Source organism: Ptychodera flava, chromosome 5, assembly GCF_041260155.1.
Source record: "Ptychodera flava strain L36383 chromosome 5, AS_Pfla_20210202, whole genome shotgun sequence".
NCBI classification, from domain to species: Eukaryota; Metazoa; Hemichordata; class Enteropneusta; family Ptychoderidae; genus Ptychodera; species Ptychodera flava.
The window spans coordinates 5,932,609-5,944,000 of NC_091932.1; the positions used below are offsets into that span (position 1 = coordinate 5,932,609).

At 37.9% G+C, this 11,392-nt stretch overlaps 1 protein-coding gene across 1 annotated transcript; it reads left to right on the forward strand.

Annotated features, from left to right (window-relative positions):
• Positions 1-1,775: 1,775 nt before the first annotated feature.
• Positions 1,776-11,303, forward strand: LOC139132872 (uncharacterized). The gene is made up of 8 exons (XM_070699227.1): positions 1,776-2,218; positions 3,962-4,105; positions 4,448-4,633; positions 5,277-5,612; positions 6,112-6,444; positions 6,742-7,464; positions 7,847-7,937; positions 8,626-11,303. The coding sequence occupies exons 1-8, from the start codon at positions 2,143-2,145 to the stop codon at positions 9,953-9,955; spliced, it is 3,219 nt and encodes a 1,072-aa protein (XP_070555328.1). The 5' UTR covers positions 1,776-2,142; the 3' UTR covers positions 9,956-11,303.
• The last annotated feature ends 89 nt before the right edge of the window (positions 11,304-11,392 follow it).

An 11,392-nucleotide genomic window follows, 5' to 3' on the forward strand; every position in this document is an offset into this window, starting at 1 on the left:
CCAGACTCATTACGCGATCACAGTACTTACGTTCGTGGAAAAAATAAGGATAAACTTCATGGCTACTCAAAGAAAACAACTTCATCGTACCACTGAATAATTACGATAAACAATGAATGAATATCTTGGTATATATTCCGCGAAAGATGTTTCCTTAGCGCCCTCTATATGCCATATGTATAGAGCTTTGATCAATTACTAATCCTTGGCTAATCTTGTATCTCAGAATTATTCATGAAAAGTAAACTAATTTCATATTAGTGATAATGAGCTTGTATATACTCATTGTCTCCGATAGATATCAAACAAAGTGTCAAACTTTTCGCGGATTAGTCGCTGTCAATTTGAGTCAGGGACTACGTTAGAAAAAACCCCTAATAGGAATCACAACCTAGCCCAACCAAAGCATTCAATGTAATACTCGAAGAGGCCGATCACAGGGCGTTCTTACAGAGGCTATTTATTCTCTTCCAAACTAAGTACCGTATAAAGGTTCATTACAAGTTGTTTGAGGATGTGAACAATAAGCAAAGTCTTATCCATTATTGTGTAATAAGTTAAAATGTTGGTCCCTTGTTACCTTTCACATAGCAAACTTTGTAAAAGGGACAGAAATTGATCATTACATGGGCATTACAAAGTGAGTATGGTCTCATTTCCGGATAATTCTTTGTCAGTTTCTCCCTTAATACTTAATTTCTATCCCATTTGGTTTTTGTCTGAAATTTTGTAAATTTTGTCTGACGTGTCTCTTTGGTCTCATTCTGCTTTTTGACTTCGAACATTTTTCGTGTAAAAGATAATCTCCTGTTCTTTTTCGTGATTTCAGTAGGAAATGTTTTTCGTTTTTGTTAGTCCCTCTTTCTTCATTGACTTTAACTTGTACGCACCCCTACCAAAATGCGGTGCCATAATAAGACCAGAAATTTCTGAAATTCAGTGTCAATCTTTTACTTGATTCATTCACTATTCTCAATATTTTTATTATCATTCAACGTTTTCTATTTCACGGTCAAGCCTTACGATCCCCTCATCATGCGCTGATTTTTTTTTCATTTTACCGCTTGAGTGCCAAAGTCTATTTTTCCCCTTTATAAAATAAACCCGAGTCAATTTTTCTCAGATTTTTGGCACAATTTCGAGAAAAAAAACTGTAGCAAATGAAATGTGATGTCCGTTTGGTCCAAGCTATCAACAAAATACAGAAAAATTCATGAAAATTGGTAAAATTTTGCACTAAAATTTAGGCGGGAGAATATTACAGCGCTCAAAGAGTTAAAAGGTTGCTAGTTTTCTGTATACGAAAAAGTGGGTCAGACATACCGTCATTTCTCCCCTGTCGCTCTCCATAGGAACCAACAAGGGTTAGAGGTTAAGTAATTGTATACATGTGTATCAAAACTAAGGGTAAGTGAAAAGTGTCTTCAAGTTGGCTAGGTAGGCGAGTTTCATTGTTCTTGGCAAGGGGACAAAACGCACACAGCGGATGGCCAAGAAGTTAATAGTCACCAAACATGCAAAGTGATTACCATTTCCCATTTTACAAGAACATGGCGATAGAGCGTAATTGATATGTAAACCCTGTAATAAGCGATCAATGATCTGCATGTTATGGATGCACCATGCAAGCATCTATTCAAATCACCCATTTTTTTCGTTGTTTTACATAATTATTCAAAAGTCAATTGCCCAACCTCTTCAGTTCACCTATAGTACCCAAGATGCAAAGCGAGAACGTATGACATATATTCAATGCCGATCACAAAATGAAATTCATGTATGCATGGAAGTTACAGCTTTTGTTGAAATGTCTATGTAGAAGTTAACAATGACAAATATAGACATCTTTTGACCACGATTGAGTGGCTATACCCGTCTGCCGTAGGAATACATGGCCATACGTTTTCTCTGTCGATGGAACTATCAGATCTGCAGCGCAAATGCCACAACATATAATATTTCATGAAGAATCACGTCACTCAATCACGCCATAAAAGCCAACTTCCTCATACGAAACAACATTTGAAATATAATTGAACGGAAGAGTGTAACCATATAGTGGTGGTGAATTTGCATGGAAAGTCAGACGAAGTCGATCACCCCTTTACACTGTCAGTCGATTACGAATACAATTTGGTGGGAATGAAGCGTGTTTTACTAAACCACACAATTCGTGGTATCATTTACTGTATAGCGTTGTTCGCTGTCAATGCATCAGGTAAGCAGAATCTCTTATTGTCTGACAGATAGAGCACTATCACCTGAAGTTTTCGTGCTGTGCTGATTTGATGTTGATAAAAATACCTGTACAAGTAAGCAGGACGTGTTGAAGGTTTTCCGATGCTTGGAGCGACCATTGTCATTTTACCTATATCAAATGACTTGTATTCGTGCCAGAGTTTGGATTGCCGGCAGTTACAGCATGCAAGGTCGTTTATGACCTCTTCAGTATATGTTTTCAACGTATGTGCGTTGTTACAGGTAATCTTCTTTCTGCGATCAGAGACAATCAACGTTGAGGATGTCGAGAAATTATGAAAACAGTTAGGGTACGAGTAATACATCATTACACATCCAACTTCCAGGATTTGCAACGCTTTGCCATGGAAACACGGCGTTCACAGATAACACAATTGTAAGCCAGAATGTTGAGTCAAACCATTTGCAAATTCATCTTTCGAAATGATGATTTAGAAAAGTCGATTATCAAGCAGCTTTTGACAATTGTCATTGAGGGTAATTATTAGCTATTTGACAAATTTGAAAGTTGGGGAATGTATTTACGTATCACGTGACTGTGAAAAGGAAACGAGCATCTAGCTGCATTGGTAAATATGGCAAACCCCTTACCGAAAGGAAACAACTTTGTACAGCCGTTCAAAGATAAATTCAGACACAGTACTGCATCCAGATCAGCATGCATATATCCTGTTACAGATATGCTTGGTACTTACAAAGAATCCTCAAATCTTTTAGTCTTAAAGTACATTTTTCTGCAAGTTTGACTCAATTGAATCTATTGAATGTCACAGATGCGCCAGCAGAACAAGATTAATCCTTTGAGAAACCGTCTAAACTTCTAAGCTATAGGCTTCAAAAACGTAGATTTATTATCATCAGGTCCGTCATGCAAAGGGTTTAAATTAAGTTACCGTTTCTGTTTTTTTAATGAAATAATAGTTCTCGTATTTTTGTTTTACAATTTTTAAGGTGATTTTTATAAGGGCTAGGTATTCTGGTCTTTCCTCGGTAAGTTGTCGCACAACAATGTAACCCTTGTTTCCCAATATGTAGAATTCCCTTGTTTTCAAGAAAGTCCTATATTATGTCGATTCTTCAAGTCTTTCAGCTATGTTTGCCACGTACGTTTATGAACGGCTCTGACCTGGAACACGCTCAAGGATATAAACGGCTTGCACTTGACTTTTGTGAATATGCGACCCTCACTGTTTAAATAATCACCCTAATTTGATTTTAATGTGAAGAAGGATTTAATTCGCTGAGCTTTTAGGTATTCCAGAGAACCGCGACGGTCTGCCTAGTGGATACCGATGTCTCGGTATTCAATCACAAAGTTGATTCCGTCGCTGCACTACCTTCCAACGTAAACGTGTATACAACTGAGCCGTGAACTTTTTGTATGAAGCGTAGATGCATTACAGAATACAGTGACTAGATTCTGGACGTATGAGACAGCAAGAAACGATAATATACGTCACAGCATTAAACACAAATGCGATACCGATTTACTGACTCACATTCAGAGCAAGAATATCAATTTGAAGAAACGACAGGTGTGTGAACAACGAAACAAAAAGCAAAGAAAGTAAGTCCGTCCAAGGAAAATGACTACAATTGACGATAACGTTCACAGTGGCTGTTGATGTTTATTCAGAATTCGTAGGCGACTTTCTTATTTTGACGGAAGCAAAATCAAAACTTTACTTTGTCATAATTCCAGTCGAGGTTCGTTTATCGAGTGGTATGGCGCCGTTCCAGGGAAAAGTTGAAGTTAGACTGAATGGAGAGAACTCGTGGAAGTACATGTGTAGAAATGGTGCAGGATGGAATCTTACGGTGGCTAGAGCTGTTTGTAAACAATTAGGTAATGGTGGCTGTGTCATTTCATTTGACAAACTTAATATTGATGAATTTTAAACACTGTAAGATACGCAACAATGAAGCGGAATAAAACTTGACATCTCAAGGTCATCAAATACAAAGCGTGTCTTACGATGACAATTATGTGATATTCCTCATCATCACAGTAGGTGTTGGATTCGTCGTGTTTTAATTTCTGTTATTGCCTGAAATTTCACCGTTTTCACATAAGATTATTGCGACAATCACTTCTTAAACATCCATAATCATATAAAAGTCATTTGCATATCAATCACACCAAATGTTATCGTGACAACCCTGCCATAAATGATTTTATATCGGTCAGGATACTTTTCTGTGATGTCTGATATGGCGAAGGAATATTCTAAGGTACAAAACATAGCGTTCTCTGTCTGTGATATCGAGTGTAATCCACACTCAGCATCGTTACGAGATTGCACCATAGAGTGGAACGATGGGGGCAAACCATGCCGATGTAGTGACGGACAAGCCGCGGCAATAACATGTTTCTGTAAGTCAAACTTTTAATTTAATTGACGATTCATGCAAAGTATAAATGTAATGGGTAGTACATGTTGTTGCCTTTTAAGAAGTTCAGTTGATATCATTGTAGCCTTGATTTTGTTTTTGTTTGATTGAAATTCTGTGCAACTAACTAAAATACTATAAGGTGTAACTGTAGCCTACTTTATCTGTATGTGTTCGACCAAATTACTAATCACGTAATTTTCTCTCGCCGAATTCGGTACTGGGATATCCTTCTATGTGGTAGAAAAATGATATATTGTTATTATTATTGCTGTTGTTGTTGTTGTTGTTGTTGTTGTTGTTGTTGTTGTTGTTGTTGTTTACGACATGAACAGCCAAGTAAAAGCCATGGAAAGCTTTATAGGTAATGACTTTAGATATATTGAAAGATCAAACACTGGGAGTATAACTCAGACTGATATGAACCAGTTCTGTATTTTCAGAAAAATGACAACATTGTAGCTTGTCCCATAATATGAAGAATAACAGCTTGCTGTTTAACAATAAACAACAATATGCGATACAATAACAACGTGGTGTCTACTTTGTAAGACAGCTCTAAATCTGGCATGAGGGTATAGTGTATCTCATAGCTACCGTCATATTTCTTTCGTACTGCCTGTCAGTTCCAGGATTCCTTGGTCGCTACAGGGAGAATCACACCAGAGTGTTTCCCACTCCTGCACGTTGGCCCATAAGTCAGAACCACACCACTATACAAGCTTGTGTTAAAGTATGTCGGGAACGGGGAAAGACTATAGCAGTCCTTGAGAGTGCCGATGAGTGTCACTGTGGCGATGACTCTGTTGATTACTGGCGTTATGGAGAGGCTATTCCAGGATTACCGATCTTAGAAGATACGCCTGTCGTGCAGTACAAAACACAGAAATGCGCAGGTGATCTGTCCAATCAGCCTTACCAACAAGGCTGTGGAGGAGATTGGCAATTTGACGTTTATAACAGTAAGTTCTCGGTGTCTTACATATTCGTGTCCTGAGATATTTTCAATCAATTATATTTTCTAAAACAGCTAAAACAGACAAGAACAAGTGCCAAATATTTGAATGGTTTCTTATCTGTCATTACGATGCTTTTCCGACATTTCCACAAACGTGCTTTTTACTATGCCATGAGCATCACACCGTTTCCTCAGTATGTAAACAAAAGTCCACTTTCATGTCAAAATCGCTTATCGCTTGATGATGCACATATGAATACTACAAACACTCTTTTAAGTTGAAATGATATGAGTTATATATATCCTCCCGAGACCCTCGAAAAGAACTTATTAAAGCACATCCTTGCAGTGCCTTGTGTGAATAGAATGAGGTTATTGACAACTCATTGGTTATTGTTGAAAGGGAAATACCAATCTGATATGTCTAATAGTGGTCCCCTGTACGAAATCAAATGAACGAATTCTGCAGATGTGGTGACCATATATGAACTTGTCTCTTTCAGCATCTTTCGGTGCCTGTGGCGGACACCACACTGATTCCAGTGGATACATATATTCACCAAATTTCCCCGGTAACTATATCAACGAACAATCGTGTACTTGGACAATAACAGTGGATCCTGGACACATAGTAAAGCTAACCACTCTTATGCTGAGATTACAAGACAATGACTTGGTGATTGTGAAGGATGGGATAGAAGACTATAGCTCTACTATCGCTACTTTTACTAGTTCATCACTACCAAAGCCATTAAACAGCTCATCCAACGAACTTCTCATTCAGTTGAACATCGGTAGTCAAGGAGATGACCTTGGATTTATATTTCGCTTTGAAGGTAGCTATGATGTTCAGTAAAATGTCAATGCCAAGTTTCAGAAACGACTTGCGTTTCCAATTAAGCGACCACAACAGTACTCTATTTTGAAAAATATGAAGTTGATGTTCAATTTTCATGTAGTTCAAATGTAAGAGGAAAAATTTAAGTTTGCTGAAGAGAAATTACAGAATTATAATGAATTATTTGTGCACGACCTGATAAGCCATAGTAAAGAGGATTTCTGCCATACTTTATTTTTGTAATATGTGATATATGATACATGTGGATTTTTCACATTTGTCATTGTTTCACCAGTTTTAGATATGGCTGTGACTACAACTCCAATCATACCAACTTTACAGCCTACGAACTACACAACAACGTTAGGAAATTACACGATCATCTCAACACGGAGGGGGATAACAGAAACTATAAGCCAAAAGGAAACAGTAATTTCTGACGTTAAATACGACACAGTTACGACGACCTCAAAAGTAAGAAATCCTGCACGGATTGCGAAAGCATTCACGACACCAGGAAAGTTCAATAAGGCTGCATCAAAACAAGCTACCAACGAAACAAAATCCCCATCTGGCAGGAGATATCGAACAACGACGTCGACAGCAATGAAGACACTTCGTTCTACCAGAAGACTCGCCACTGTCTATGATGGCATCAATACAGTGATTAAAACCACATTACGGCCAGCAAGTACGGAAAACAATGTGACTTTGGAAACTCAGAAACACACACGTAGGAAGACGCTAACGACTACTGTCCCTCAACCACAGTCTGAGGGCAATAGATCACAACATGCCATTACCCGAAGAACTTCATCCACCAGCAGATCTACGCATGTCACCACCTCTGATACGATTGAGATGAACGTGAAAGTATCTGAAATGACCAGTCTACCTGACGTACACCAGAGGACCAGTCAAAGAAAGCATTCCACGTTCAAATTGAGAATGTCCCCATCTGCGCCGGTAACGCACTTTGGAAATTCAATGAATCAAGGTCAACAGAAACCAATCAGCGGTAAGGATTGAAACAAACGATACAATTTTACAATTATAACAGCTTCTAGAAAATTCTTTGACCAACATATAGAACAGGCAGCTGAGTTTTGTTTGTTTAGGGTTTTTTGTTTGTTTGTTTGTTTGTTTGTTTGTTTGTTTTTTGAGATTGCGATAATAGATGCCCATTCGAGTGATCATTTTCATTCAACAGTATCCAGCATTCTGCAAGGTGTAAATTGCCAGGCGATAATATCAATTGGAAACTTTGCGCACAACCTTTGTATAAACGCATGCCATCCCAACATCGAGCAATTTCACGATATCAACTTACAGTCAAAACTTTGCAACACATAACGTAGTAGCATACTATGGAACTTGTTAACTTTCTTTGTTCATTTCAGTTGTTCACGCCTATATCACGTCCTGTGTATCAATCATACTGATCATCATCATCGTTATTTTAATCCTGATCTTGAAATACAGAAGAAAGAGGTAAGTAACCCTGCTAATGACTGTGGTCACTAGGGACCTGTGTACTAATTTACAGTCTGAGAAGCACTATTGCATGATGTCTGGAAGTTGTATTGACCGTTTCATGCCATGAGGTTACATTACTTGTATAGGTTTAGTTAATGTATACTTGAGTTGGCTAACAGACTCATAATTAGGGTCCCAAGGCCATATGGACGTGGGCCATATTGTTTTTACTGGAGTTCTTCTTCCATCCATTTCTTTATCAGCCTTAATCTACAAAATCGTTGCTTCTGAAACCTGGCACAGAGTTCATCTTAGCACTACGAGTGGGCATGTGATCTGACTGCCATATTTGATTTTCCGAAAATCTTAAAATGGCTGCATCTAAAGAACCGAAGAGCCAATTAACTCGAAGTTTGGCATGTGCCATGAAGGCCCTGCGCCCTAAATGCTTGCACATAACATTGCAAGCTGTCACATGACTTTGACAGCTATGATGAACTTTTGAAAAATATCTTGTATATCTCCTTTCCTTTTTTAAACAAGACATGCCACCAATAGTTATGCTGCAAGCACTTTATTTCACAGTTTTGCGCTTCTGCTGTCAATGGCGTGGGCCCCGTTAATGCTCCTTGCATCTTTAATTATGGTTTACAATATCTGATTACCATCTCCAGAGAAAATTTACTTTAATTTCTAATTTCAGCAAAGAGAAAGTAGAAAAATACATCATGAAAAGTAAACGAAGCGATGTTACGGTTGGACAAGAGTCTAGTGGAAGTGACGATGACGTTGATGAAAGAAGTGGAAGTAAAAATGAGCAAAAGTTGTCATCCAACGTGAATTCAGCTGCCAGATGGCAAGAAACGCGATATGATGACAAAAGACGTATTGAACCTTGTCCGAGGACAGAGTTAAAATCAGAGGATGGATTGGTAGACATATCGACGCTGTATGCGAAAGTCAATAAAGCTAAAGCTTCAAAGGGTGGACAAAGCCTTGATTCAGAATTGAAGAATCCAAAGAAGGCTGTGAAAAAAACAATAAGGTTTGGCAGTGTCATTGAAATGACGGAACGGACAAAGCCTTCTGTCCTAGTTAGAAAACAGGGAATTCTGAAATTTAATGACGAAGAGTCGGATAAAGAATACAAAGATGCACAAGGCATACCCATTAACAGTGCTCGAGCCGAAGTAGATGAGATTACCGGACACACAATTTATGAGTCAATCGATGACAAATGGATCTCCAATCGCGAACAGGACGCGGAATCCGGATTTGTCGACAATATTCTTGATGGTGCTATCGACGATGAACATACGACTGCCGATGGCAAGAACAGAGAAACTGCAGACATATTTCTCCATGATAGTCACAGTTTTGAGAGCCGAAATACAACCAACATTAGCGACGACAGGCACGCAGGATTCGTCGACAACGTCGTCTACGAGTCTTCCTCGGGGGAAAGAGATTGCGAGTCTTCGACGTCAGATACATTTGACGCGAAGGAAAACTCTTGCAATTTCTATGCTGTCATCAATAACGCTGCAAGCAAAACAGGCAATTTAAATGGTGATAACAGTGACACTAACATTTTCACAAGTGAACTTGCAGCATCTAAGATTGATAAACAAGGGAAACATACTGTTGGTGTCAGTAAACAGTTAACTTCTGATGCCAAAACATCGGATACAGACAGTTCATATCATAATACAATCGGTACTCTGAATAGAAATCCAAGGAATAAAAAAGAAGCAGGATTTGTGGACAATATCGTTTATGGGTCATTTAATAACAACTGTACATCAAGGAATGGTGAAAGAGCTGCGAAATGCGGATTTGTTGAAAACGCTGCTTATGAGTCGATTGACGATATAAGAGAGTCAACCGTTGATCGGAAAATTGAAAGCATGCAAAGCGAACCCAACAAAACGCTTAAAGTTTCCTTCAAAGATACATCCTGTAGTAGCCGAGACCTAGAGTGTGGATACGTTGACAATTCCATCTATGAGTCATTTGACGCAAAGGATGATTGAATTTACTGCCGGCAATTAAACGGAAGCCATTAAAAACTGCAATCTCACTATATAGTACATGAACACCAGCTAGAAGTTTTGACAAGGCATCTACATTTTGTCGATAATGTTACCTACGAACTAAGCTTTGCTTTTATCAAAAAGAACCTAGAATGTTACAAATATCCTAGATTTCATTTACTGAAGCAACAACAGTGGAAATTGTAACGCTATCTGATTTGTAAGTTTATAACATATTTTCACTTGACGCAATGCAACTTTAAGTATACGATTATGATGGCAAGTGTTAGAAAAAAACACAGAATTTGAAATATCAACAGGTGAAATATGTTTTCCATTGTGTGACGAGGTTACTTTGTGTGTAGCCATTCAATTTATCTACGCAGTATCACAGCTGCTTTTGGATTTGAGTTCTTCATTCAGTAACATACATGTATTAAGTTGCAACAATATTTTCGGACAATGACTCCACATCTACGATACGAAAACTTTACAGATCGACCCCCTGTCAAGCAGCCTACACATGTTCTCCTTGGCTAACGAGACCAGGAGTCATTTGAGGTTATCAGTGGAAAGCACGCTTTCCTTCCTCACATAGGGATAGATATCAAATCATTCGATCACATGTTTCCTCTGTATACATTACCTTGATTTACTTTCCTATCGATTTCACAGATGAACAATGCGTTCGGAAAATTTACAAGTGTTTAATGGGATAAAATTTATGCGAATTGTTTTCTGGTAATCATTAGTTTACGAGCGTTCAGCCGCAGACAACAGAGGAGGATTTACTGTCTGTGTACAAGCCGAAAGATGTACATTTTATGAAAAACTTCTCAAATACTTAATCATGTACGGACAGAACATGTTGGTACATTTTCAAGCTACATGCGTAGTGCAGTAGCATATATCGTTTATTTTTTCCTTGCGTGTGCTCATTACTTTATTATTTTTGGTTGAATTATTCGTAATCGTAGTATGTTAGTGTACACTTACGAAATGCCAAATTCAATGTGCATTCTCATATTCAAACAGAGTTATTTATAGAATGCCGCCGTGTCGACGTTGTAAATATAATCTGACTGATTAATTTGTATTACAATCATGATGCTAATATAGTACTAATATCTGAGACCGTTGTCAAAATTATTTGATGTTTATTTTCCACAATTTGTAAGGGGCGACATTTTCAATTCTAACAATACATATAGTAGTAATTGTAATACAAAAGTTATGTTTTGACAAAAATCACTTGTTTTATCTCTAGGAATAGCTAACTCAAACTAAGAATATTTTCAATATACGCACAATAAATCCGAACTCGTAACATTTAAAAACCACCGAGAAATCAAGCTATAATGTTATGAACAAAGTCATTTTTACAGTCAATCCAGGCATAAAAATCTACAGTCATGGAATAAAGAGCACACAAAAATT

Coding starts and splice junctions, on each gene's coding strand:
- LOC139132872 (XM_070699227.1), top strand. CDS start 2,143: ATGAAGCGTGTTTTACTAAACCACACAATTCGTGGTATCATTTACTGT. Junction 4,106..4,447: donor AGCTGTTTGTAAACAATTAG/GTAATGGTGGCT, acceptor TATATCGGTCAG/GATACTTTTCTGTGATGTCT. Junction 6,445..6,741: donor ATTTATATTTCGCTTTGAAG/GTAGCTATGATG, acceptor TTGTTTCACCAG/TTTTAGATATGGCTGTGACT.